This window comes from Anomaloglossus baeobatrachus, chromosome 1, assembly GCF_048569485.1.
Source record: "Anomaloglossus baeobatrachus isolate aAnoBae1 chromosome 1, aAnoBae1.hap1, whole genome shotgun sequence".
NCBI lineage: Eukaryota > Metazoa > Chordata > Amphibia > Anura > Aromobatidae > Anomaloglossus > Anomaloglossus baeobatrachus.
The window spans coordinates 719,992,419-720,018,551 of NC_134353.1; the positions used below are offsets into that span (position 1 = coordinate 719,992,419).

A 26,133-nucleotide genomic window follows, 5' to 3' on the forward strand; every position below is an offset into this window, starting at 1 on the left:
TATGATCATTAAATGGGCTGATCTTCAGTAAATGAATGTCCCCGCCAGTAGGTCACTATTAAGAAACATACTGCGCTGTACGCACCCACGGTCTACCAGGGAGTCTCCGCTGCTCCAGATGTCTGGCATTGGCTGTGGTGCTGACCCTCATTCAGTCAGCTCTGAAGGGAATGATAAAGCCGCTGAGCTCACCAACTGGCTGCGAGTAGTCGACATGACGTCACCACCACAGCCAATATCCACCAGGAGCATCGGCACAGACTCGCCGGTGAAGTCTGTCCCTTTATAATAGCCAGCACCTGGGAACATTACATTTACTGAACGAAATCAACTGTTTTAAATCAAATTAATCAGATTTCACAAAACAAACATTAAAAATCCATGCAAGAATGGCTGTATAATCCGAATAGCTTTTTGGAATCCAAACGTATTCAGTGTCTACCTACCCAGCCTGGTAAGCTGCAGCTTATACGGAGCAGGGCGAGATCCCAGCAGCTGGAGAGTTTTCAATTAGTTTAGAGGAGCACAGATTGATATACATTCTAAGAGGATTTTCCAGTTATTCAGATGTGGATATTAACAGTGAATACATTAGCCACATCAGGTCTGCAAAGTCTACATAATGTTTATAGTTTCTATTGGAAAATCTAGTGACAAATCCACTTTAATTAAGACACAACTATAAAATTCTGTGGTGGTAGTAAAAAGGTAATTTAATGATACGTACAAGTTTTAGAAGACTAATGCTGTCCAGTTCGCAGGCAATGTATCAGGAAATCAGATTGCTGACTCAACAACCTGATCGGATGAATATCACAGAAATAAAATATTCATCACAAGACAAAGTCCAGGACAGTTTAACTAGTCGTCTCCGCATCCAATTATACTCTTCTCATTACTGGGATTTGTGTACAACCAATCATGCCAAGACAGCAACACAATAAAGTTTACAAGACCGTTCACTAGAAGATTAAAGGAGGGAACAAAGTATATCTGACATTTTTAAGGGATTGCATAAATTTTCAGACAGATTTTGTAAACCCTGGCCAGAAATGTTTCATGTTAGTGGAGGCATGATAAGGAAGTAATGCTGTGCTTGGAAAACTCACCAACCAATGGAAAAGTTACAGGGCTCACAAACCATCTGAATTTTTCATTTTGCCAATTATGAATTTTGTTGGTTGGCGCCACACACGCAAATGGGCTGGACTACAAGATAAGCAAAAAAGCCTTACAACAAAGTTTTCTCTCTTAGATACACTTATTGCAGAAATATTCAGACCGAAATTAAGGTCTCCCATTGCTCTTTGCAGCGCTAAAGGCCCCCATACACGGTACAGATAGGTTGACCTAATCTGTAGATTTCAAAATGACCACCCATCTAGTGTGCATGGGTGTGTGCATGGGGGTGTGTGCATGGGTGTGTGCGCGTGTGCATGTGCGTGCGCGTGTGTGCGTGCGCGTGTGTGTGCATGCGCGCGCGTGTGTGTGCATGCGCGCGCGTGTGTGTGCATGTGCATGCATGTGCGTGCATGTGCATGTGTGCGCGCGCGCATGTGTGTGCATGTGCATGCGTGCGCGCGCATGTGTGTGCATGTGTGTGCGCGCATGTGTGTGCATGTGTGTGCGCGCATGTGTGTGCATGTGTGTGCGCGCATGTGTGTGCGCATGTGTGTGCGCATGTGTGTGTGCATGTGTGTGCGCATGTGTGCATGTGTGTGCGCGCATGTGCGTGTATTCTCCAGACTCTTCTCCAGCAGATAATGTTGGGGTTGAGAAACAGGTGGCTGTTCGAATTTCAACAGCAAATCCTCTGTTCTCCAGGAGATGAGTCGCTTTTAATCTTGAAACTGCTCTTTCATAGAGAACACGGAACGTTTGGCAAACCGAGCCAAATTTGAACTGGACAAAATTTTTCCCCAGAATATAGAAAGAGGACTGGCAGTAATTTCATTGTATACGGCAAGTTAATCGATCCATTTGGCCTTTGCTTTCCTGTGAAAATTGTGACGTTTGAAGAGCCCAACCTCTATAGATTCAGATCTCAACAAATGTAGGAGTCTCCTCCAATCCATTAATTATGTATCTATCCATAAATAGACAAACTGATTATGTGGAGGGGTTACACTTGCAACTATGTAGAACTGACATTAACCTTTATCCAAAAAAACATAAGTAATCTTTACAAAGTAAATAAATAAATTAAATTATGTTCTGTCTAGACAAATTGCAAAATAGTGCAAACCTAAAGCCCGCTTTACACGCTACTATATATCTTACAATGTGTCGGCGGGGTCACGTTATAAGTGACGCACATCCGGCATCGTAAGGTACATTGCAGTGTGTAACAGCTACGTCCGATTGCGAATGAACGGTAAAACGTTCATCGCATACACGTCGTTCATTCCTCATGAATTGAATGTCTAATTGATCATACTCGGGGTAGCACACATCGCAGTGTGTGACACCCCGCGAACGATGAACAGATCTTACCTGCGTCCTGCGGCTCCCGGCCAGCAATGCGGAAGGAAGGAGGTGGGCGGGATGTTTACATCACGCTCATCTCCGCCCCTCCACTTCTATTGGCTGGCTGCCGCGTGACGTCGATGTGACGCCGAATGTCCCTCCCACTCCAGGAAGTGGACGTTCGCTGCCCACATCGAGGTCGTATGGAAGGTAAGTACGTGTGACGGGGGTTATTCGTTTGTGCTGCACATTCAACAAAACTGAACGTGCCGCACATACGATGGGGGCGGTTACGATCGCATACGATATCATATGCAGAATCGTAACATGTAAAGCAGGCTTAAGTTTCCAAAAAAAAAAAAAAAAACTATATTAAAAGGGGTTCTTGGGGACATTAAACAGTAATCAATGTTCCATCTGCTCCCATCAATAGACACAGAAGAGTGGTAAGCTGCAATATGGACAAACTATCCATAAATGAAGTGTGAAATGAGAGATGACAGAAAAAAAAACAAAAAAAAAAAAAGAAGTATTAAAAGGGAACCTGTCAGGTCCAATATGCACCCAAAACCACAGGCAGTTCTGGGTACATATTGCTAATCCCTGCCTAACCGTTCCTGTATACACTAGCATAAATAAAGTGATCTTTAGAAAAAGTATTTCTTAAGATCTTATATCATATGCCAATGAGTGAGGGGACTAGTCCTCTGGGCGTTGCTTCCCCTGGCTAGATGGCCCCATTAGCATGTTAGTATGCGCAGTGGGAGTATTAACATGCTAATGGATGTGCAGCTTCAGAGGATGATCTCACTCACCTCTAGGCTGCCATTGCCACCTGACACTGGATTTCGGCTCAGTGCACATGACCCCGGAGTTTGGGTCATGCGCACTATGAAGCCGGGTGTACGTGTCCTGGCTTCAAACTGAAGTAGTGCGCATGACTGACACTCCGGGGTCATGCGCACTGAGCCAAAATCCAGTGTCAGGCGGCAATGGCAGCGGAGAGGTGAGTGAGATCATTCTCTGAAGCTGCACATTCATTAGCATGATAGCACACCCACAGGGGCGTACTAACATGCTAATGGGGCTGAATAGCAAGGGAAACTAACACCCAGGGAACTAGTCCCCTCGCTCATTAGCATACGATAAAAGATCTTTAGAAATACTTTTTCTAAAGATCTCTTATCTATGCTAGTAGTGTATACAGGGACAGTTAGGCAGGGATTAGTAATATGCACCCAGAACTGCTTGTGGTTCTGGGTGCCTATTGGACCTGACAGGTTCCCTTTAAAAACACATGCTGAAAGACAGGTGCAAAAAGCCATGGAAGGTCATGACACCAGCTGAAATCCATCAGTAATTAGAAAGCAATCCTGAAAGTAATTGAAAAATAATATCAGCTGATTCAACTGTCTATAAAAAGGTGTCTCACTATCAAGGTGCCACACAAACATCTAATGATGGGTAAAACCAGTGAGCTGTCTCAAGACCCTTGCAACCTTATTGTTGCAAAACATCCTGATGGCATTTGTTACTGAAAATTTTCTAAACTACTTAAGATTCCAGTGAGCACTGTTTAGGCCATAATCTGGCAGTAGAAAGAACATCAAGTCACAATACACTGGCAACGACCAGGTGCTCCCTGCACGATTTCAGACAGAGGAGTTAAAAGAATCAGAAGAGTTGTCAAAGAGCCAAGGACCACCTATGGAGAGCTATAGAAAGTCCTGGAATCAGCAGGCACAATTGTTTCAAAGAAAGGAATAAGTAACACGCTCAACCTCCATGGCTTCTTTGCAGGATCACTACTAAAGAGTCCATTGCACAACAAAAAGCATGTCCAAGTGTGTTCAAAGTTTGTTCAACAACACTTAAACAAGCATGGGAAACAGTGGAAGAATATAACCTGGTCACATGAGACCAAAATTGAAATCTTTGGATGCCACAGGACATGGCATGTCATCCCAAAAGCACCATAAGAACAGTCAAGTTTGGAGGTGGGAACACAACTGTGTGGGGATGTTTTTCAGCATACAGCACTGGCAGACTTCATATGATTGAAGGAGGGATGAATGCACACATGTACAAAGACATTCCTAGAAAAATCTGCTGCCATCTACCAGAAAGATGAGATCATGGTGGATATTTCAGCAATGATACCAAGCACACAGCCAAGCAAACACTCAATTGGTTTTATAGAAAGAAAATAAATCTGCTAGAATGGCGCAGCCAAACACCTGACCTGAATCCAACAGAAAATGTATGGAAGGGAATAGAGCTCAGAGTTAATGGATCCTACAGGATTTGAATAGTGTTTTTGTTCCATCCTTCCACACAATGACACCTGAGCAATGCACGAGACTAGTTTCTCCATACAAGAAGCGGTCATTAACAACAAAAGCTTTCGGCACAATGGCTCAGTGGTTAGCACTGCAGTCTTGCAGCGCTGGGGTCCGGGGTTCAAATCTCACTAAGGACATCATCTGCAAGGAGTTTGCATGTTCTCCCCGTGTTTGCGTGGGTTTCCTCTGGGAACTCCGGTTTCCTCCCACCCTCCAAAGACATACTCTCAGGGAACCTAGATTGTGAGCCCCAATGGGGACAGTGTTGCAATTGTATGTAAAGCGCTGTTGAATTAATAGCGCTATATAAATGAATAAATTATTATTATTATTAATAATAATAATGATAATATTATTTGTATGAAGGAGAAGACTCTGTACGCACCCTGCGTTTTTTTTTTTACCACAAAGATACAGCGTTTTTGGCCCCCACAAAAACGCGCAAAAATGCACCCATAGGAAAAAAACAACGCGTTTGAGTGTTTTTTGCTGCGTTTTTGTCCAATGCATTCAATGGGTGAAAAACGCAGTGACAAAACGCAAACAAATTGACATGCTGCATCTTTTTGGTCACTACAAAGATGCAGCCAAAAAAACTGCACTGTGCGGGCAGCAAAAATGGAAACTCGCGAAACCGCGGCAAAAAACGCAGCGTGCGCACATAGCCTTAAATACATTTCAGTAAGAGCATTCAATACTTTTCCCCGTGTCATTTCTTATTATTACATTATAATTTATGGACATCTATGGTTTGTTTTAATTGCCTGTGTGGATTGGATAAGTTGTTACAGACATCTGGGGAGAAATTCCTATCATTAACCGCTTTATAAATATTTTTACTTACAAGTTGGTGACGTGTTCAATACTTATCTCACCCGCTGTATAGAATACACACAGTTTAATATTAATGGCACATTGTACTAGTTAAAGAGCGGAAGGTCTGTCTCTGGACAGACAATTTCATTACATTTCAATTGTGCAAATTAATCCAAAAATCGTCTATTGCACAAAATCACTTCCAGCGCAGCCAATGCAGGAGTGAAAGACGGGTTTCATGGAACCTCAATGACGGCAATTTTCATTTATCAAATTGCATTGTAGAATGATTGTTAATTCCAAAACTGAGAACTGAGATGAAGGCCGCCACCTTCCTGAAGGACAAGTCTCCACATCCTGCTTCAGAGAGGGGTTTCACGTGACTGTTCATTTATTAAATATTCTACACACATTTCTGTGGCATTTGGCTATTTATTTTATTTATTATTTTTTATAACAAAAGACACATTTAGTGTATAGTATAAGAGGCATTGCATGCGTCACTCTCCGTACCTGAGGATTCAGAGTGCCTTCTTTTTGCATGAAGAAGTGTTTCTTGAATTCATAGTAAGGATTATATTGATGCCACGGCTGGAGAAATTCAAACCTAACAAAAAAAAAAAGGCAAAGACTTGGTTTTAGAAAAGATCCCATATTCTGTGAGTACAGAAAAGACGTAGTGAAGCGGCACGCTAGGTCTGGAGGCACAATGCGCGCTGCTCAGCGTCACACGCCATCAGGGGCCGCACTAACCTCGCATCGTTCTTCGCCCGTACGCTGGTTTCAAATTTCAGTCCATTCCGAGCCACGTACTGTGCTAGTTTATCGATGACGGGCTGAATATCAGGAGGTGGGGGAATAATGGCAACCACCGGTGCCAAAGTGCTGAAACACAACAATCAATTCAAATGGGCCATTAGTAGAACTATGGATGCAGCAGAATAAGACCAATCATAGCAGATTTCCAATGTCATTATTTCCAGATGGGTCCACTTATAAAGACTAGCCGCGGCAAGCCGTGAAACAGTGGTTAACATACATCAATCACACCATGGATTCTGCCTTAAAGGGGTTGTCTACACACAAAGAAAAAAGTTTCCTAGGGGCTTGGATCTGTAAGAAAAAAAACCCAAAACCTGATAATCATGTACTGATATCCACCTGGATCTGGGTCACGTCTGGTCTGTGCCTACAAAGGGAAAGAGGAGGTCACCGTTCCACCAAGCCAGTGATTGGCTGCAGCAGTCAGGTGATTAGAGCAGGGCATCATCAGAAAAGGTTTGCTGATGCGCTGGCCAACTCACTTGAGCGCTGCAGCCAATGACAAGATGCAGTGGTCCCGACTGCGGGTGAAAGTGATGTCTGGACTGGATCCAGGTGGTTGCAGGTAGGAGAGTATAAATTATTCTTACACATCCAGGTCCCAGGAAAACTTTTTTCTGCCCTTTGAAACAGAATATCTGCTTGAAGGGAATCGGTCACCAGGATTTTGCTCCCCCATCTGAGAGCAGCATAATGTGGAGACAGAGACCCTGATTCCAGCGATGTGTCACTTACTGAGCTATTTGCTGTGATTTTGAATAAAAACAATGTTTGCCGCAGATCTAGCAGTTATACAGAGCTGATGAATTTACTGGACTACCTGGCAGCACACCAAGTAGTCCTGTAATGATAAAATCACTGTTTAGTCAGCGATGGGTTATCAAAACTACACTAAGCAGCCCAGTAAGTGACGTCACTGGAATCAGGATCTCTGCCCCTACGTTAGGCTGCTTTAAGATTAGGTGGAAAAACCTGGTGACAGATTCCCTTTAAAGTCCTGTTCAAGTGTTATAGCTGCATACAATTTATGAATCCAATACACTTAAGACATAGGCAAACTCACACCCCTTCACGGCAGTAACTGACAAGCTGCTTCTACCAGTCTCGGGGGTAGGGGGGGGGTAGGATGTCTCCTCTTCAATACACCAAAGAAACGGTTGAGTGTATTGTTTTGGCACACCCAGCTGCCATATGGCACACCAATTCTCGTGGGCTTCAGCTACTTGGGGTATGCTATAATAGTGGCCAGCATACTTAGACGACAGATGCCCCTTATTGTCTGTAGAATATTTTGAGTGGTGCAGACTCTTAAAAATGGGAAAATATTATGACAAGACGTTACAGCACATGATCATATATTCTATTCTATTCTGTTTAGTATTCGGCATGCTTTACTTACTGGATTTGCTTAAATAGAAATATATCCACGCTGAATGAAAGAGTAAAACAGGCTGTACTTCAATCAAGGTCTCTATTCAGCGCAAAGAACTAATACAAATGTTAGGCTATTATAAAGTGTGCACAATGGCAGAGAAGGATCTGTACTACGTACAAGCCACTGAATAGAAGTTCTGCGTGTCAGCACACTATCTGTACCGGGCAGGTCAGCACCAAAAAAAAAATATATATATAGTAATAAAAAGTAGACCAAAAGCCTAAGAACTTACCTGATCCTACTGAGACAGAAAATCTTATTTAGGGGGTAAAAAATTGGAAATATAATTTAAAGAAGCTGAATAGGCAGCTTCCAAAGATAAAAAAAGATGGTGAGGAGACTTAAAAAAAAGGAATAAAAAGGACACAAAAGTGGGAAAATCATCATTTTTCATTGCTTGGCTATAAGAGGGCGATTTCAAGTTTGAAAGTTATCTCCTAAGCAAAGGGTAGAAGATAGCGTTCCAATTGTTAATGGTCCGAGTGCCATGGCATTCACAGATCCTAAGGGTACCGTCACACTTTAGCGACGCACCAGCGATCCCACCAGCGATCTGACCTGGTCAGGATCGCTGGTGCGTCGCTACATGGTCGCTGGTGAGCTGTCAATCAGGCAGATCTCACCAGCGACCAGTGACCAGCCCCCAGCCCCAACGACGTGTGGAAGCGACGCTGCACTTGGTAACTAAGGTAAATATCGGGTAGCCAAGGGCTTGGTTACCCGATATTTACCTTGGTTACCAGCGCACACCGCTTAGCGCTGGCTCCCTGCACTCCTAGCCACAGTACACATCGGGTTAATAAGCAAACTGCTGTGCTTATTTACCCGATCTGTACTCCAGCTACATGTGCAGGGAGCCGGCACTGGCAGCGTGAGAGCGGCGGTGCTAGTAACTAATATAAATATCAGGTAACCAAGAAAGGGCTTCCCTTGGTTACCCGATATTTACCTTGGTTACAGCTTACCGCAGGCTGCCAGATGCTGGCTCCCTGCACATTCAGATCGTTGCTCTCTTGCTGTCACACACAGCGATGTGTGCATCACAGCGGTAGAGCAACGTCCAAAAAAATGAACCAGCACTGTGTGTAACGAGCAGCGATCTCACAGCAGGGGCCAGATCACTGCTCAGTGTCACACACAGCGATATCGCTGATGAGGTCACTGCTGCGTCACAAAAACCGTGACTCAGCAGCGATCTCGCTAGTGATCTCGCTGTGTGTGAAGCACCCCTAAGACCTGGGGCTCCGGAGAGCCCCTGCTGAATGGAGATCAATCATGCACACCTCTGCTCCAGTCTAATAGGAGAGATGAAGATCATTAGCCGCTCCATGACCGGCCGATTTTGCGCTTTCAGGTTTGTTTGTTTTTCGCCATTCTTCTTCTGAAAGACGTAATTTTTTTAATTTTTCCATCAATATGTTCACGTGAGGGTTCGTTTTTTGCGGAACGAGCTGCACTTTTAAATAAAAACTATCCATTTTACCATATAATGTACTCATTCATTTCTCTCGATCAGCAGCACCGCTCAGACTGGGAGAAATGAACATCTCTTGTAACAGCCAATACTCGGCTGTCTCTTACAGAACATGAGCCATGTGAGCTAAAGGAGTCATCACATGACCCTGTGCTACCATGACAACCACCGGATCCACGTGATCACTTCACGTGACTTCCGGTATCGGCCTGTGAGTGCAGATCTACCGTGATCGCCGTTAACATGGCGCTGTCACATCTTGAGGGGTTAAAAAGGCACGGGGGGAACACTATTCCACTCATATACTGAATAAATCAGCTGACATGTGCGATGATCGCCGCAGGCTATTTGCAGCAGACCGCGGGGATTAACACTGACCGCTAGAACGTAATATTACTGCCCGAGGTCGTTAAGGCGTTAAGAATGAATGGAGTATGGTACGCATAAATTGACCTCCGCTCTATTCAGCTTGGCTTGTTCAAGTCCTGCCAATGTATTTGCTGACCATAATAACTAGTGCAATCAGTTTATCCTTTGAAGCCCAAAATACTAAAATAGGCAGAGCCTAGAAAGTGAACAGCGATATCAGATCCACAGAACACAATGCGAAAAACAAGATTCGCTGACAACCACAACATCAGTAAACTACCTTCAAATATTTTGCAACTGGGCAGGCAACTTTCGCTTTAGATGACACAATGCTTAGGTGGCGTATCATGAAAATAGCAACAGTTTATCACAAGGTAACTACTGTTAATGTAATCTGTTCAGCACCGAAGAATACATTATTTTTTTCATTTAATGCTTATTTACTTTAGAAACAGCTGAATTACAGTACCCAAAACCAGCCAGTACAGAACATGGAGCTGGGGAGATTCAGCTCCATACAATGCATATATACCCACAAATTTTATAATATATTATAATATATATATATATATATATATATATATATATATATATATATATAATAATAATATATATATATATATATATATATATATATATATATATATATATATATATATACACATACATACACACATACATATATACATACATATACACACACACACACACACACACAGTACAGAACAAAAGTTTGGCCACACCTTCTCATCTCTAGAATAACTGTTAATAGCTGATAGGAAACCACTGCTAAGGACAGGCAACAGGCAGAAGAGACTTGTTTGGGCTAAAGAACACAAGGAATGGACATTAGACCAGTGGAAATCTGTGCTTTGGTCTGATGAGTCCAAATTTGAGATCTTTGGATCCAACCACCGTGTCTTTGTAGAAAAAGTGAACGGATGGACTCTACATGGCTGTTTCCCACCGTGAAGCATGGGGGACGAGGTGTGATGGTGTGGGGGTGCTTTGCTGGTGACATTGTTGGGGATTTGTTCAAAACTGAAGGCATACTGAACCAGCATGCCTACCACAGCATCTTGCAGCGGTGTGCTATTCCATCCGGTTTGCGTTTAGTTGGACCATCATTTATTTTTCAACAGGACAAGGATCCCAAACACACCTCCAGGATGTGTAAGGGCTACTTGACTAAGAAGAAGAGTGATGGGGTGCTACACCAGATGATCTGGCCTCCACAGTCACCAGACCTGAACCCAATCGAAATGGTTTGGGGTGAGCTGGACTGCAGAGTGAAGGCAAAAGGGCCAACAAGTGCCAAGCATCTCTGGGAACTCCTTTAAGACTGTTGGAAGACCATTTCTGGTGACTACCTCTTGAAGCTCATCAAGAGAATTCCAAAAGTGTGCAAAGCAGTAATCAAACCAAAAGGTGGCTACTTTGAAGAATCTAGAATATAAGACATATTTTCAGGTGTTTCACACTTTTTTGTTATTTCATTCCACATGTGTTAATTCATAGTTTTGATGCCTTCAATGTGAATCTACAATTTTCAGAGTCATGAAAATAAAGAAAACTCTTTGAATGAGGTGTGTCCAAACCTTTGGTCTGTACTGTACACACTCAGAAATACAATATAACTTACTGAGCAGACAAAACACACAAAGCTCTCTTGCGGGGTGGCTGGACATTACCTTGGTGCTGGCACCTCATGGGGTACTCTGCTGGTTTCCCCATTGTTCAGAGTGGGGGAGACATTGGCTTGTGGAGCAGGAGCAACGTCTGCACTGTCTTCGGCTGGTAAGGAGTTGTAACCAGCATTAGAATCCATTCCTGGCGGTGGTGGTGCAAGGCAGTACGTCCCATCAGGCAACATGTAATAATTGTAATATGTAGACGTCACAGTAGCTATTTAAAAGACAAGAAAAAGTGGTATTTGAAAAAGGAATTGAAAAAAAAAAAAAATACAAAAGTAAAAATTTTCATTCAAGTCATTGAGAAAAGTACACATAAAAAATGTGATTGTACAATGGCAGGCAGAGCAGCTACAGTTCCCAGGAGGTCGGACCACCGGTGACCAGTAAATTATCCAATATCCTGTAATTTCCACACTCTGGTACCTTCATTGTGGAATAAAAGTCTACACCATAGGTTAAGTGTTTGTGGGTAAGAAATAACATATACTGGCTGTAAAATTATTTTGACCGCTCACTCTTAGTCACTGGTTTTCACCCAGATTACCTATAAACATATTAACCAAATATATTTTCTAATAATTTGAAGTGTACACCTTAAATAACAAACCCAGCACTAGGATTACAAACCTCATGCCCATATATTACCGTATTTTTCGCTTTATAAGACGCACCTGATTATAAGACACCCCCCCAAATTTGGTGAAGGAAGAGAGAATTGTTTAATAAATGGGGTCAGTCTTATAATGCCAGTGTCAGTCTAACAAATCATATAGGGTATATGTCCCTCATAGCCCCCCATCCTAAAATTAGCCCCCTTAATCTGGTTATGGCCACCTTATATTGAATATAGCCCCCTTGTGATGCCATATGTCCCCTGTGGCTGGCACACGGCCCCCTGTGGCTGGCACACGGCCCCCTGTGGCTGGCACACGGCCCCCTGTGGCTGGCACACGGCCCCCTGTGTTAGATATCGCCCCCATGCTGCTGCTTTTAGTAAAATAAACTCTTTCCTTACCTTCTCCAGGACTGTCTTGTCTCATGACTCCCTTCTTGGGGTTGAGCTCCGGCCTCCTGCATTTCCTGGTTCTCGGCCGGTCATGTGATCGGCACAGCAGAGTGACATCTCTGGGTGCCTGATCACAGCGGCAGGAGAGAGACCGGGAGATCAGCGCAGGAGGAGGTGAGTAAAGAGTGTTTTAATTTACTATGGGCAGCAGCATGGGGGGCATGTGCGATCAAAGGAGGGCGCAGGCAGATATAATATGCGCCGCTGCCCCAACCCATCACCATGGTGATGGACAGCGGCTGTGCATATTACCGTATATGAGCGGGAGATCAAAGGCTGCACTTTCCCCTGGAGTGAGTGTGTGTGTGTATATATATATATATAGTGTGTGTGTGTGTGTGTGTGTGTGTGTGTGTGTGTGTGTGTGTGTGTGTGTGTGTGTGTGTGTGTGCATGCATGTATCCACCCCCCCACCCCGCGTATCCGGATTATAAGACGCACCCCCTATTTTCCCCCCAAAGTTTGGGGGAACAAAAGTGCGTCTTATAAAGCGAAAAATATGGTATATATGAAACAACTTGTTTCTTTTTATTAGAAAGTCTTTAATATACTTCGAAGCTAAGAGCACAGAGACATTACTATTCGGATTTTTACACAGCCACAAGTGTTAACAGGAAGAGAAGAAAGTGTGTTACTGTTCAGGCCACTTTCCCATGACCCCATGTGTGTTGTGCATGAGCTTTTCTTCATGTTATCAGCCCTCCATACAGATGGGACAGGAAATGTGTTCTCAGATTCACCCCTTATATCTTTTCAGGGCATTTATCCACAAACTAGAAGGTGGCCCGATTCTAACGCATCGGGTATTCTAGAATTTATTGTGTAGTTACTGTATGATTTTTGTTTATATATATATATATATATATATATATATATATATATATATATATATATATATATATATATATATATATATATATATATATATATATATATATATATATATATATATATATATATATGTTGTCTGTAGTTGCCAAGTATTTGTGTAGGGGCTGTAAATGTTCTGGGTGTTGTCTGGGTGTGGGGGGATGTGAGAGCGGTGTTTGTGTGTTGCGTTGTTTGTAGAGCGCTGTGTGTCTGCAGCATTGTGTGTCTGCAGCATTGTGTGTCTGCAGCATTGTGTGTCTGCAGCATTGTGTGTCTGCAGCATTGTGTGTCTGCAGCATTGTGTGTCTGCAGCATTGTGTGTCTGCAGCATTGTGTGTCTGCAGCATTGTGTGTCTGCAGCATTGTGTGTCTGCAGCATTGTGTGTCTGCAGCATTGTGTGTCTGCAGCATTGTGTGTCTGCAGCATTGTGTGTCTGCAGCATTGTGTGTCTGCAGCATTGTGTGTCTGCAGCATTGTGTGTCTGCAGCATTGTGTGTCTGCAGCATTGTGTGTCTGCAGCATTGTGTGTCTGCAGCATTGTGTGTCTGCAGCATTGTGTGTCTGCAGCATTGTGTGTCTGCAGCATTGTGTGTCTGCAGCATTGTGTGTCTGCAGCATTGTGTGTCTGCAGCATTGTGTGTCTGCAGCATTGTGTGTCTGCAGCATTGTGTGTCTGCAGCATTGTGTGTCTGCAGCATTGTGTGTCTGCAGCATTGTGTGTCTGCAGCATTGTGTGTCTGCAGCATTGTGTGTCTGCAGCATTGTGTGTCTGCAGCATTGTGTGTCTGCAGCATTGTGTGTGTGTGTGTGTGTGTGTGTGTTGCACGGTTTGTGTGGGTGTGTTTTGGGGGGAGGTATGTTTTGTGCAGTGTGTGTGTGTTGGAGGAGTAGTCCTGGGGAGAGAGGAGTCTAATAGGAGGAGTAGTCCTGGGGAGAGAGGAGTCTAATAGGAGGAGTAGTCCTGGGGAGAGAGGAGTCTAATAGGAGGAGTAGTCCTGTGGAGAGAGGAGTCTAATAGGAGGAGTATTCCTAGGGGGAGAAGAGTATAATAGGAGGAGTAGTCCTGGGGAGAAAGGAGGATAATAGGAGAAGTAGTCCTGGGGGAGAGGAGTCTAATAGGAGGAGTAGTCCTGGGGGGGAGAGGAGTATAATAGGAGGAGTAGTCCTGGGGGGAGAGGAGTATAATAGGAGGAGTAGTCCTGGGGAGAGAGGAGTATAATAGGAGTAGTAGTCCTGGGGGAGAGGAGTATAATAGGAGTAGTAGTCCTGGGGGAGAGGAGTATAATAGGAGGAATAGTCCTGGGGGAGAGGAGTATAATAGGAGTAGTAGTCCTGGGGGGAGAGGAGTATAATAGGAGGAATAGTCCTGGGGGAGAGGAGTATAATAAGAGTAGTAGTCCTGGGGGGAGAGGAGGATAATAGGAGGAGTAGTCCTGGGGGGAGAGGAGGATAATAGGAGGAGTAGTCCTGGGGAGAAAGGAGGATAAGGAGGAGTAGTCCTGGGGGGAGAGGAGTCTAATAGGAGGAGTATTCCTGGGGGGAGAGGAGTATAATAGGAGGAGTATTCCTGGGGGGAGAGGAGTATAATAGGAGGAGTATTCCTGGGGGGAGAGGAGGATAATAGGAGGAGTATTCCTGGGGGGAGAGGAGGATAATGGGAGGAGTAGTCCTGGGGAGAAAGAAGGATAAGGAGGAGTAGTCCTGGGGGGAGAGGAGTCTAATAGGAGGAGTATTCCTGGGGGGAGAGGAGTATAATAGGAGGAGTAGTGCTGGGGTGAGAGGAGGATAATAGGAGGAGTAGTCCTGGAGGTGAGGAGTATAATAGGAGGAGTTGTCCTGGAGGTGAGGAGTATAATAGGAGGAGTAGTCCTGGGGGAGAGGAGGATAATAAGGAGGAATAGTCCTGGGGGGAGAGGAGGATAATAAGGAGGAATAGTCCTGGGGGGAGAGGAGGATAATAAGGAGGAATAGTCCTGGGGGGAGAGGAGGATAATAGGAGGAATAGTCCTGGGGGGAGAGGAGGATAATAGGAGGAGTAGTCCTGGAGGTGAGGATAATAGGAGGAGTATTCCTGGGGGGGGGGGGAGGAGGATAATAGGAGGAGTAGTCCTGGGGGGAGTGGGGGATATTAGGAGGAGTAGTCCTGGTGGTGAGGAGTATAATAGGAGGAATAGTCCTGGGGGGAGAGGAGGATAATAGGAGAAGTAGTCCTGGAGGTGTGGATAATAGGAGGAGTATCCCGGGGGGGGGGGGGGTTGATAATAGGAGGAGTAGTCCTGGGGGGAGTGGAGGATATTAGGAGGAGCAGTCCTGGGGGTGAGGAGTATAATAGGAGGAATAGTCCTGGGGGGAGAGGAGGATAATAGGAGAAGTAGTCCTGGAGGTGTGGATAATAGGAGGAGTATCCCGGGGGGGGGGGGTGATAATAGGAGGAGTAGTCCTGGGGGGAGTGGAGGATATTAGGAGGAGCAGTCCTGGGGGTGAGGAGTCTAAGAGACAAAGAGACAGTGCTGGGTCACTTGTTTGTCTCCTGCTGTGCAGCACGCATCAGCGTGTGACAGCGGGAGACCTATGATCTGAATGGGCCCCGCCCCCCGCACGCACGGGAGCCCCCACCAGCGTACGCCGGCAACCCCAGCAATGCGAGGGTATGTGTCGGCTGGGTTGCCCTCGTACGCTGGTGTGGGCTCCCGGGGGTAAAGCACTCACCTGGGAGTCGGGGCTCCGTGTCGGTTCGGGGAATGCGTGCGGGGGGCGGGGTCAGAGCGAGCGTGCAATGCGTGAGGGGGGCGGGGCGTGGCCGAGTTGCCAATGCGTGCAGGGGGCCGGGGCGAGAGGCCAATCCGTGTGGGGGGGGCGGAGCCGAGGCGAGCGGCCAATGAGACGCTTGTCACGGTAACGACAGAATTTTGGAGCAAGACAGACAGACAGAATAAGGCAATTATATATATAGATGTTGATGGACAAGCAAATCACAATGATTTTTTTTATTATTCTTATCTTCAGTGAGTGATTTTGGGCAGAAACATGCATATAGACATACCAGTAAATCCCTCACATCTTGGATTTTTAAAGCGGTGGCATTATCACAACAAGCCAATGTGTCATAAGTAGTGAGTAGATATGAAAGACAACCTTGGAATCGTATGTGCACGCATAGCTTTTTCCAGCAGGGAGTGGAGTAGGATTTGTGACAAGGCGGACACAGAGGTGAGTGCCACTCGTCAGACACTCCCAATTCATAAAGAAGTGTACATCTCTTCATGAATCAGAAGTGTCCAACTCCAGCATGTCTCCTCATAAAAACTGGTGTGAGCACCCCTACAAGATGCTGGGAAAGTCTCCAAATATTTCATGGTTTTCGTTACTTTCTACATTCTCACCAACTGAATCAAAAATAAATGAAAAATGTCCGTAGCTATAAACAGGTCCATTTAGTATTCTGCAAAGGTTGGACAGAACCCGTGCACAAATTATTTAATGTACCTCCTGATGATCAAAGCTTGTACAATCACTGCAGCAATTCCTCCAAAGATTAGAAGAGGAGACTGCTGATCACACTGCACACCATCCACAGTAATGAGCGCCTCTAATCATTGTATCCAGTCTACCTGTACGTTTTAGGCTGAATTTTATACATTTTCCTTGATTTATTTAGAAAAGACATTTGTGCAATTTACCTTTTACCACCTTTTTTTAAGGTCAACTATTAGCTCCAGTGAACAAAAATATAACAGTGTAGATGAAAGTAGAGAAAAATCTGATAGAGCATAAAAAACTTAAAGCATCGCTGAATCTGTAATAAAAAGTTTACAGCAGAAGATAGATTTCCTAACCCTACAGCGTTAGACCAGAGTCACCCCGATCCCATCTATGGCTCTCACTGCGCCGTCACCCTGATCCCATCTATGGCTCTCACTGCACCGTCACCCTGATCCCATCTATGGCTCTCACTGCGCCGTCACCCTGATCCCATCTATGGCTCTCACTGCGCCGTCACCCTGATCCCATCTATGGCTCTCACTGCGCCGTCACCCCGATCCCATCTATGGCTCTTCACTGCGCCGTCACCCCGATCCCATCTATGGCTCTCACTGCGCCGTCACCCCGATCCCATCTATGGCTCTCACTGCGCCGTCACCCCGATCCCATCTATGGCTCTCACTGCGCCGTCACCCCGATCCCATCTATGGCTCTCACTGCGCCGTCACCCTGATCCCACCTATGGCTCTCACTGCGCCGTCACCCTGATCCCATCTATGGCTCTCACTGCGCCGTCACCCTGATCCCATCTATGGCTCTCACTGCGCCGTCACCCGGATCCCATCTATGGCTCTCACTGCGCCGTCACCCCGATCCCATCTATGGCTCTCACTGCGCCATCGCCCTGATCCCATCTATGGCTCTCACTGCGCCGTCACCCCGATCCCATCTATGGCTCTCACTGCGCCGTCACCCTGATCCCATCTATGGCTCTCACTGCACCGTTACCCTGATCCCATCTATGGCCCTCACCCTGATACCATCTATGGCCCTCACTGCGCCGTCACCCGGATCCCATCTATGGCTCTCACTGCGCCGTCACCCCGATCCCATCTATGGCTCTCACTGCGCCATCGCCCTGATCCCATCTATGGCTCTCACTGCGCCATCGCCCTGATCCCATCTATGGCTCTCACTGCGCCGTCACCCGGATCCCATCTATGGCTCTCACTGCGCCGTCACCCCGATCCCATCTATGGCTCTCACTGCGCCATCGCCCTGATCCCATCTATGGCTCTCACTGCGCCATCGCCCTGATCCCATCTATGGCTCTCACTGCACCGTCACCCTGATCCCATTTATGGCTCTCACTGTGCAGTCACCTTGATCACCTCTATGGTTCTCACTAGGCTGTCATCTTGATCTCCTCTATGGCTCTCACTGTGCTATGTGTAAGATCTACCAATCACAAGTTACATTTCATATAAACACCCCTAAAACACAAGTGAAGAAAGATGGGGGATTCTTCCTTGGCTTCTTATCCCAAAACACTTGATCCTCTATGGCTCTCACTGTGCTGTTACCTTGATCTCCTTTATGTCTTTCACTGCACAGTCACCTTGATGCCATCTATGGCTTTCACTATGCTGTTACCTTGATCTCCTCTATGACTCACTGTGGAGTCACCATGATCTCCTCTATGGCTCTCAATGTGCTGTAAGATCCAGCACTTACAAGTTACATTTCATACAAACACCCCTAAACACATGAGTGTAGAAAGATATCCCAAAACATGTGTCAAGGCCCTTTAAAAGGAGACAATAAAGAGAATTTTGTTTACTTACCGTAAATTCTTTTTCTTATAGTTCCGTATTGGGAGACCCAGACATTGGGTGTATAGCTTCTGCCTCCGGAGGACACACAAAGTACTACCCTCAAAAGTGTAGCTCCTCCCTCTGAGCTTATACATCCCCTGGAGAACCAGATCTAGCCAGTTTAGTGCAAAAGCTGAAGGAGAATAGCCACCCACAAGTAAAAACAGAGCAAGAACCGGAACAACCGGAGACTCCACGACAACAGCCGGTGATAACACGCCGAACAAGAAACTGCCAACAGGGAGGGTCCTGGGTCTCCCAATACGGAACTATAAGAAAAAGAATTTACGGTAAGTAAACAAAATTCTCTTTTTCTTTATCGTTCCTATGGGAGACCCAGACATTGGGACGTCTCAAAGCAGTCCATGGGTGGGAATAAACAGAAAAACTAAGAAGTAGGCGGAGCCTAACTTCACAAATGGGCGACAGCTGCCTGAAGAATGCGTCTGCCCAAGCTCGCACCTGCCGAAGCATGAGCATGCACTTGGTAGTGCTTTGAAAAGGTATGCAGGCAAGTCCAAGTGGCAGCCTGACAGACTTGTTGAGCCGTAGCCTGGTGCCTGAAAGCCCAAGCTCTGGTCGAGTGTGCCTTGATCCCCGGCGGGGGAGGCACCTGAGAACACTGGTAGGCATCCGAAATGGTCGACCTAATCCAACGGGCTAAGGTCGGCTTAGAAGCAGAGAGGCCCTTAAGCCGACCTGTGGTTAGCACAAAAAGAGAGGTGCACCGCCTAAGAGCAGCGGTGCGAGACACATAGATCCGGAGAGCACGCACCAGATCCAGAGTATGCAACGCTTTTTCAAAGCGATGAACAGGAGCCGGACAAAAGGAAGGTAGGGTAATGTCCTGGTTAAGGTGGAAAGGAGAAACCACCTTAGGAAGAAAGTCCGGAGTCGGACGGAGAACCACCTTGTCTTGATGAAAAACCAAAAAAGGTGACTGAAGAGAGCACAGCCAAATCAGAGACTCTCCTGAGGAAAGTTATGGCCACTAGAAAGACCACTTTCTGTGTAAGACGAGACAAAGAAACCTCCCTAAGAGGCTCAAAGGGGGGTTTCTGCAAAACCGTGAGAACCAAATTGAGGTCCCAGGGATCCAAGGGCCGCCGGTAAGGCGGAATGATGTGAGACGCGCCCTGCAAGAAGGTGCGGACCTGAGCCAGCCGGGCGATACGCTGCTGGAACAGCACTGACAGAGCCGAGACTTGTCCCTTGAGAGAGTTGAGGGACAGTCCAAGCTGCAGACCGGACTGTAGAAAGGACAGAAGGGTCGGCAAGGAAAAAGGCTAAGGAGGATGGCCGGAAGAGCGAAACCAGGACAGGAAAATTTTCCAAGTCCTGTGATAGATCTTGGCAGAGGAAGACTTACGGGCCCGAGTCATAGTGGAGATGACTTCAGGGGGGATACCGGAAGCCGTCAAGATCCAGGACTCAAGAGCCACGCCGTCAATCTGAGAGCCGCAGAATTCTGGCGGAAAAACGGACCTTGTGAGAGAAGGTCTGGACGGTCCGGAAGATGCCACGGCACCTCTACGGACAGATGGAGCAGGTCTGGATACCAAGCTCGCCTGGGCCAGTCCGGAGCAATGAGGATGACTCGACGGCCCTCCATTCTGATCTTGCGCAGAACTCTGGGCAAGAGAGCTAGAGGGGGAAACATGTAGGACAGACGAAACTGGGACCAGTCTTGAACCAGAGCGTCCGCGGCGATTGCCTGAGGATCGCGGGAGCAAGCCACGTAAACCGAAACATTGTTGTTGTGACGGGATGCCATTAGGTCCACGTCCGGAGTGCCCCACTTGCGGCAGATTGACTGAAACACTGCCGGATGCAGGGACCACTCGCCACTGTCCACGGTTTGACGGCTGAGAATCTGCCTCCCAGTTTTCCACGCCTGGGATGTGGACTGCGGATATGGTGGACTTGGAGTCCTCCGTCCATTGAAGAATGCGTTGTACCTCCGACATTGCCAGGCGGCTGCGTGTCCCGCCTTGGTGATTGATGTAGGCAACCGCTGTCGCGTTGTCTGACTGGACTCGGATGTGCTTGCCCGCCAATAGGTGGTGAAAAGCTAGGAGAGAGCCAGAAGCACGGCTCTGGTTTCCAGCACATTGATCGAGAGGGCTGACTCGGACGGAGTCGAAGTGCCCTGCGCTCTGTGGTGGAGACATACCGCTCCCCAGCCGGATAGACTGGCATCCGTGGTGAGGATCACCCAGGACGGGGCCAGGAAGGAGCGCCCCTGAGACAGAGAGAGGGGCTGAAGCCACCACTGAAGCGAACTCCTGGTCTGTGGCGACAGAGCCACTAACCTGTGCAAGGAGGAAGGCCGCTTGTCCCAACAGCGGAGAATGTCCAGCTGCAGTGGACACAGATGGAACTGGGCAAAGGGAACAGCCTCCATTGACGCCACCATCTGACCCAGCACCTGCATCAGGTGCCTGACGGAATAACGGCGGGGCCTCAGCAGAGAGCGCACCGCCAGTTGGAGGGACTGCTGTTTGATTAAGGGCAACTTCACAAGTGCCGGCAGAGTCTCGAACTGCATCCCTAGGTACGTGAGCCTCTGGGTCGGAGTCAGAGTGGATTTGGGCAGATTGACAAGCCACCCGAATTGGGCTAGAGTGGCGAATGTGAGCGAGACACTCCGCTGACAGTCTGCGCTGGATGAAGCCTTGACTAGAAGGTCGTCCAGGTAAGGAATCACTGCCAACCCCTGGAGGTGCAGAACCGCAACCACTGCTGCCATGACCTTGGTGAAAACCCGAGGGGCCGTGGCTAACCCGAAGGGAAGAGCCACGAATTGGAAATGTTCCTCTCAGATTGCAAAACGTAGCCAACGCTGGTGTGAAACTGCAATTGGCACATGGAGATCGACATCAGAGATGCCTATGGATGCCAGGAAATCCCATTGGGTCATTGAGGCAATGACTGACCGCAGAGACTCCATGCAAAAATGCCGCACCTGAACATGCTTGTTGAGAAGCTTGAGATCCAGGATGGGCCGGAAGGAACCGTCCTTTTTGGGGACTAGGAAGAGATTTGAGTAGAAACCTCTGAACCGTTTCCGGGCGGGAACCGGTACAATTACTCCGTTGGCCTGCAAGGATGCCACGGCCGGAGAGAAGGCGGCGGCCTTGGAGCAGGGGGGAGTTGACAGAAAAAAAATCTGTTTGGCGGGCTGGAAGAGAATTCTATCCTGTAGCCGTGGGAGATGATATCTCGCACCCACTGATCGGAGACGTGTTGAAACCACGCGTCGCCAAAATGGGAGAGCCTGCCACCGACTAAGGACGTTGCTGGCGCGGACAGATAGTCAAGAGGAGGCTGCCTTAGTGGCAGCAGCTCCTGCGGTCTTCTGTGGACGCGCCTTTGTGCGCCAGTTGGATTTTTGGTCCTTGGCTGAGTTAGTGGACGAGGCCGAGGGCTTAGAGGACGACCAGTTGGAGGAACGAAAGGAACGAAACCTCGACTGGTTCCTACCCTGGACAGGTTTCCTGGTTTTGGTTTGTGGCATGGAAGTACTCTTCCCGCCAGTAGCTTCCTTAATAATTTCATCCAGCTGTTCACCAAACAGCCTGGACCCAGCAAAAGGGAGTCCAGCAAGGTACTTCTTTGAAGAAGCATCTACCTTCCACTCTCGAAGCCACAAGATCCTGCGGATAGCGAGTGAATTAGCCGAAGCCACCGCAGTGCGGTGAGAAGCCTCCAGCATGGCAGACATGGCATAGGATGAAAAAGCTGAAGCTTAAGAAGTTAAGGTAACCATTTCGGGCATAGATTCCCTGGCGAGGAAATGCATCTCCTCTAGAGAAGCAGAGATGGCTTTGAGAGCCCACACTGCTGCAAAAGTTGGGGAGAACGAGGCCCCTGCCACCTAATATACAGATTTGGCCAGAAGGTCAACCTGGCGGTCAGTGGAATCTTTAAGAGAGGTGCCATCAGCCACTGATACAACGGTCCGGGCTGAGAGTCTAGACACCGGGGGGGTCTACCTTTGGTGAATGAGCCCACTCCTTGACCACCTCAGGTGGAAAGTGAAAACGGTCATCAGAACCACGCTTTGGGAAGAGTTTGTCAGGACAGGCCCTAGGCTTGGTCACAGCGGCCTGAAAACTGGAGTGGTTAAAGAACACACTCTTTGTCCTCTTAGGCGAGGTAAACTGGTGCTTTTCTGCCAGAGAGGGTTGCTCCTCTGATACTGGCGGATTGAGGTCCAGTACGGAATTAATGGACGCAATCAAATCACTAACATCTGAGTCACTTTCGGACAGATCAATGGGGCACATGGAGTTAGCCTCCGAGCCCCCTGTAAAGGCATCCTCCTCGTCCCACGAGTCAGCTTCTGAAACAGAGCCCCGGGACGAGGAAGGAGAGGGAGCTCTGCGTCTCCTCTTAGGAGGACGGGGTCTGGGACCAGATGATGAATCCTCTGAGCTCCGCTGAGAGAGCCCTAGCAGCAGAGGCACCCTGTGAAGGGGGCTGATGCATGTTCAGCAAAGTCCTGGACAGCTGTCCCATGGAGTCGGCAAAAGACTGGGAGATAGGCCTAGATAAAAATTCTACCCAAGCCGGGGGTTCAGCCACAGGAGCCGGAGCAGCCGGAGAGACCACTGGGGGTGCGATTCCAGGCTGAGGCATCGTCAGGTTAGAGCAGGCAACACAATGTGGATAGGTGCTCGGTTCAGGCAGTAGGAGCTTACATGCAGTGCATACTGAATACAGCTTTGGAGCCTTGCTCCTCGCATGAGACATGCTTCTGGAGTGGGGGCTTGCCAGAATGACCCCCAGAGAGTATATACAGAGGTCCACAACCAGAGGTTGTGGATTACCAGACCGCTGGAGCGGTGTTGTGTGCCCTCCAGATCCCGAAGCCCGGACCCTCAAGCACCTCAGCAGGGATGCTGCAGACCAGTGCTAATCGCAGAGAAAACGCTGAGAAAATGGCGCCGGAGCGAAGAGAGGGGGCGGGACCTACCCTGAGAGCGGGATCTGGAGGGCCAAAGAGACTTACAGGGGAGGAGACATGTACCCAGTGAGGAGTGTCCCTCCCCTGTGCAGAACGGCCGCTGGGCGGAGCCGCTCTGTCCCTCTGCATGAATGACATGCGAGGGCAGTGAAACCGAAAGTAGGCCTCCGGCGAAGCCGGGGCCTAAATTTGAGCGGTGCGGCCGGCGCGCAGGTACCATCGGCGCGGTTCTCAGGCGACAGCCAGAGAACCCGTCGGAAATGTCAGAAAACTCACTCAGCACACTCTCCCACAACAATAAAGTACAGGGACCCCTAATATATAAACATCTCAGTTACTTAGCTTGCTGAGACGCAGGGTTCCAAGTCCCTGGGGATGAGTGCTCCGGTCAGCAGGATCCTGAAGGGCTGCGGATGGAGACTGGTCTCCTGCCAAGCATGGAGAACAGTGCTGGCTCCCACTTCAAGCCAGAGCCCAGGAGGGATGGTGAAGGAGCACGGCATGTAAGGCTCCAGCCTTGGAATCAACCTTAACAGCACCGCCGACACAGTGGGGTAAGAAGGGACATGCCGGGGGTCCAGACTTGGACCCGCTTTTCTTCAAACTCTTTCCAAAAATCAAAAATCAGATGAGAATGCATGTGTGGATGTATGCCTCCTGAACACAAAGCAATAAACTGGCTAGATCTGGTTCTCCAGGGGGTGTATAAGCTCAGAGGGAGGAGCTACACTTTTGAGTGTAGTACTTTGTGTGTCCTCCGGAGGCAGAAGCTATACACCCAATGTCTGGGTCTCCCATAGGAATGATAAAGAAATTACATTTTAGGATTGCTATCTCCAATAAGTGGTATTAAAGTTCCTGTCCCCTTCCGCTCAGAAGAGACAATTTAAATCTCTTACCAGAAGACCTAAATGAGATTTCTCATTTCAATAAGGGCAGATTGCAGCACATTGCTTAGGATATGAAACCTTCCACAGAGAGTGATGTCCTGAAACTGCATTAGATGTATGAAAACAACAATTGTGTGTTGTGCACTTTATTTCAACCTCCATCTGTATTTCTATACAAGAATTGAGCAATGATACATGGAAACAAGAACCCTAGCGGTTTGCAAGTCTGGAAAAATATTTGCATGTCCCAGAAACAAATAGTCTTATAGAAAAGCTGCAGGGGCCACATATATGTAAGGCATTGTGATATTGTGATGATTAACAAGTCTACAGCCACAAAGTGACTGCAGATTTACTGATTTAGACTGGACAACCCCTTTAATAAACACCTTCTCATCAGTTTAATTTTCAACTAAAAGGGAACCTGTCAGCAGAAATTTTGCAATAAACCTAAGATTCCCCCTCTGCAGCTCCTGGGCTGCATTCTAGAAAGGTTTTTGTTATTGTGCCCCCTTTGAGACCAAAATAAATACTTTATAAAGTCTTACCTTTTCCTATGCAAATCTTTTTTTTTATGGACACGGGGGCGGGCTGTCTTGCGTCCGTTAGTCACCCTCCTGCCGCTTTCTCCGCCGCTCCTCCCATCTATTTCCTTCTCCAGAGAAAGATGGGTAAGAGGTGACGTGGGTTCATCTGGCCAGCGCTTGCGCAGAACGGTGGAGGCAGAGGGGAATGCGCGGGCACGAGATTACGGGCGGGTACTTGCTGATGACAATCACAGCGCAGCCCATAATCTCACGCCTGCGCAATCATGTCACCAGCGGTCACACTGTGCACAGTGCTCAGTCCCGCGAGAGTGGCACGGCGCATGCGCGAGACCTCGGGAGCACTTGGCGGCATCCTCAGTTATGGAAATGAGCGATGGGGACGGCGTAAAGCGGCAGGAGGACGACTAGTGGACACAAGAGAGCCCGCCCCCGTGCCATAACAAAAAAGATTTGCATAGGAAAAGGTAAGACTTTATAAAAGTATTTATTTCGGTCTCAAAGGGGGTCTTTCTAGAATGCAGCCCAGGAGCTGCAGAGGGGGAATCTTTTAGGTTTATTGCAAAATTTCTGCCGACAGGTTCCCTTTAAGATGGTGTGAGGGGTCAAGGGTTAGGTTCAGAAGGGCCCTATTCAGACAAGTGTGAGACCTGCATCACTAACATTTATGGTATCGTTTCTATACCACAAATATATAAGATGGCAACACCCTTTTAAAGGGAGGAATTTTTGTCACGCAGATCATTCCCTTGTACATGTAACCTGCCATACACAATACTCTAATCACACAGCTAGGCATGTGTGCACTAGGGAAAGCAGTGCACACAGTTTCTATGGTCGCTGGCAGCATGCATGTAGTTCAGTACTGGGCAAACAAATGAAGAAAATCACTGGAAAGCCATTTCCAACAATAAAAGCAGCGAGCAGCTGCAAAAGACCAGAGGACGAAAACACGAAATGTGCAACTAACAGCACGTATCACTGTTGTGCCGCATAACACCAGTCACTGAATAGAAA

At 47.4% G+C, this 26,133-nt stretch overlaps 1 protein-coding gene across 3 annotated transcripts in view; it reads right to left on the reverse strand.

Annotated features, from left to right (window-relative positions):
- Positions 1-26,133, reverse strand: part of SFSWAP (splicing factor SWAP) — a 237,666-nt gene that overhangs the window by 112,632 nt on the left and 98,901 nt on the right. For all 3 annotated transcript variants that reach the window (XM_075322143.1, XM_075322151.1, XM_075322159.1), the window contains 3 exons: positions 11,416-11,629; positions 6,378-6,509; positions 6,138-6,231 (listed from right to left, as the gene is read on the reverse strand). In XM_075322143.1, the coding sequence (XP_075178258.1) occupies positions 6,138-6,231; positions 6,378-6,509; positions 11,416-11,629 (440 nt within the window). The remainder of the gene's footprint in view (positions 1-6,137; positions 6,232-6,377; positions 6,510-11,415; positions 11,630-26,133) is intronic.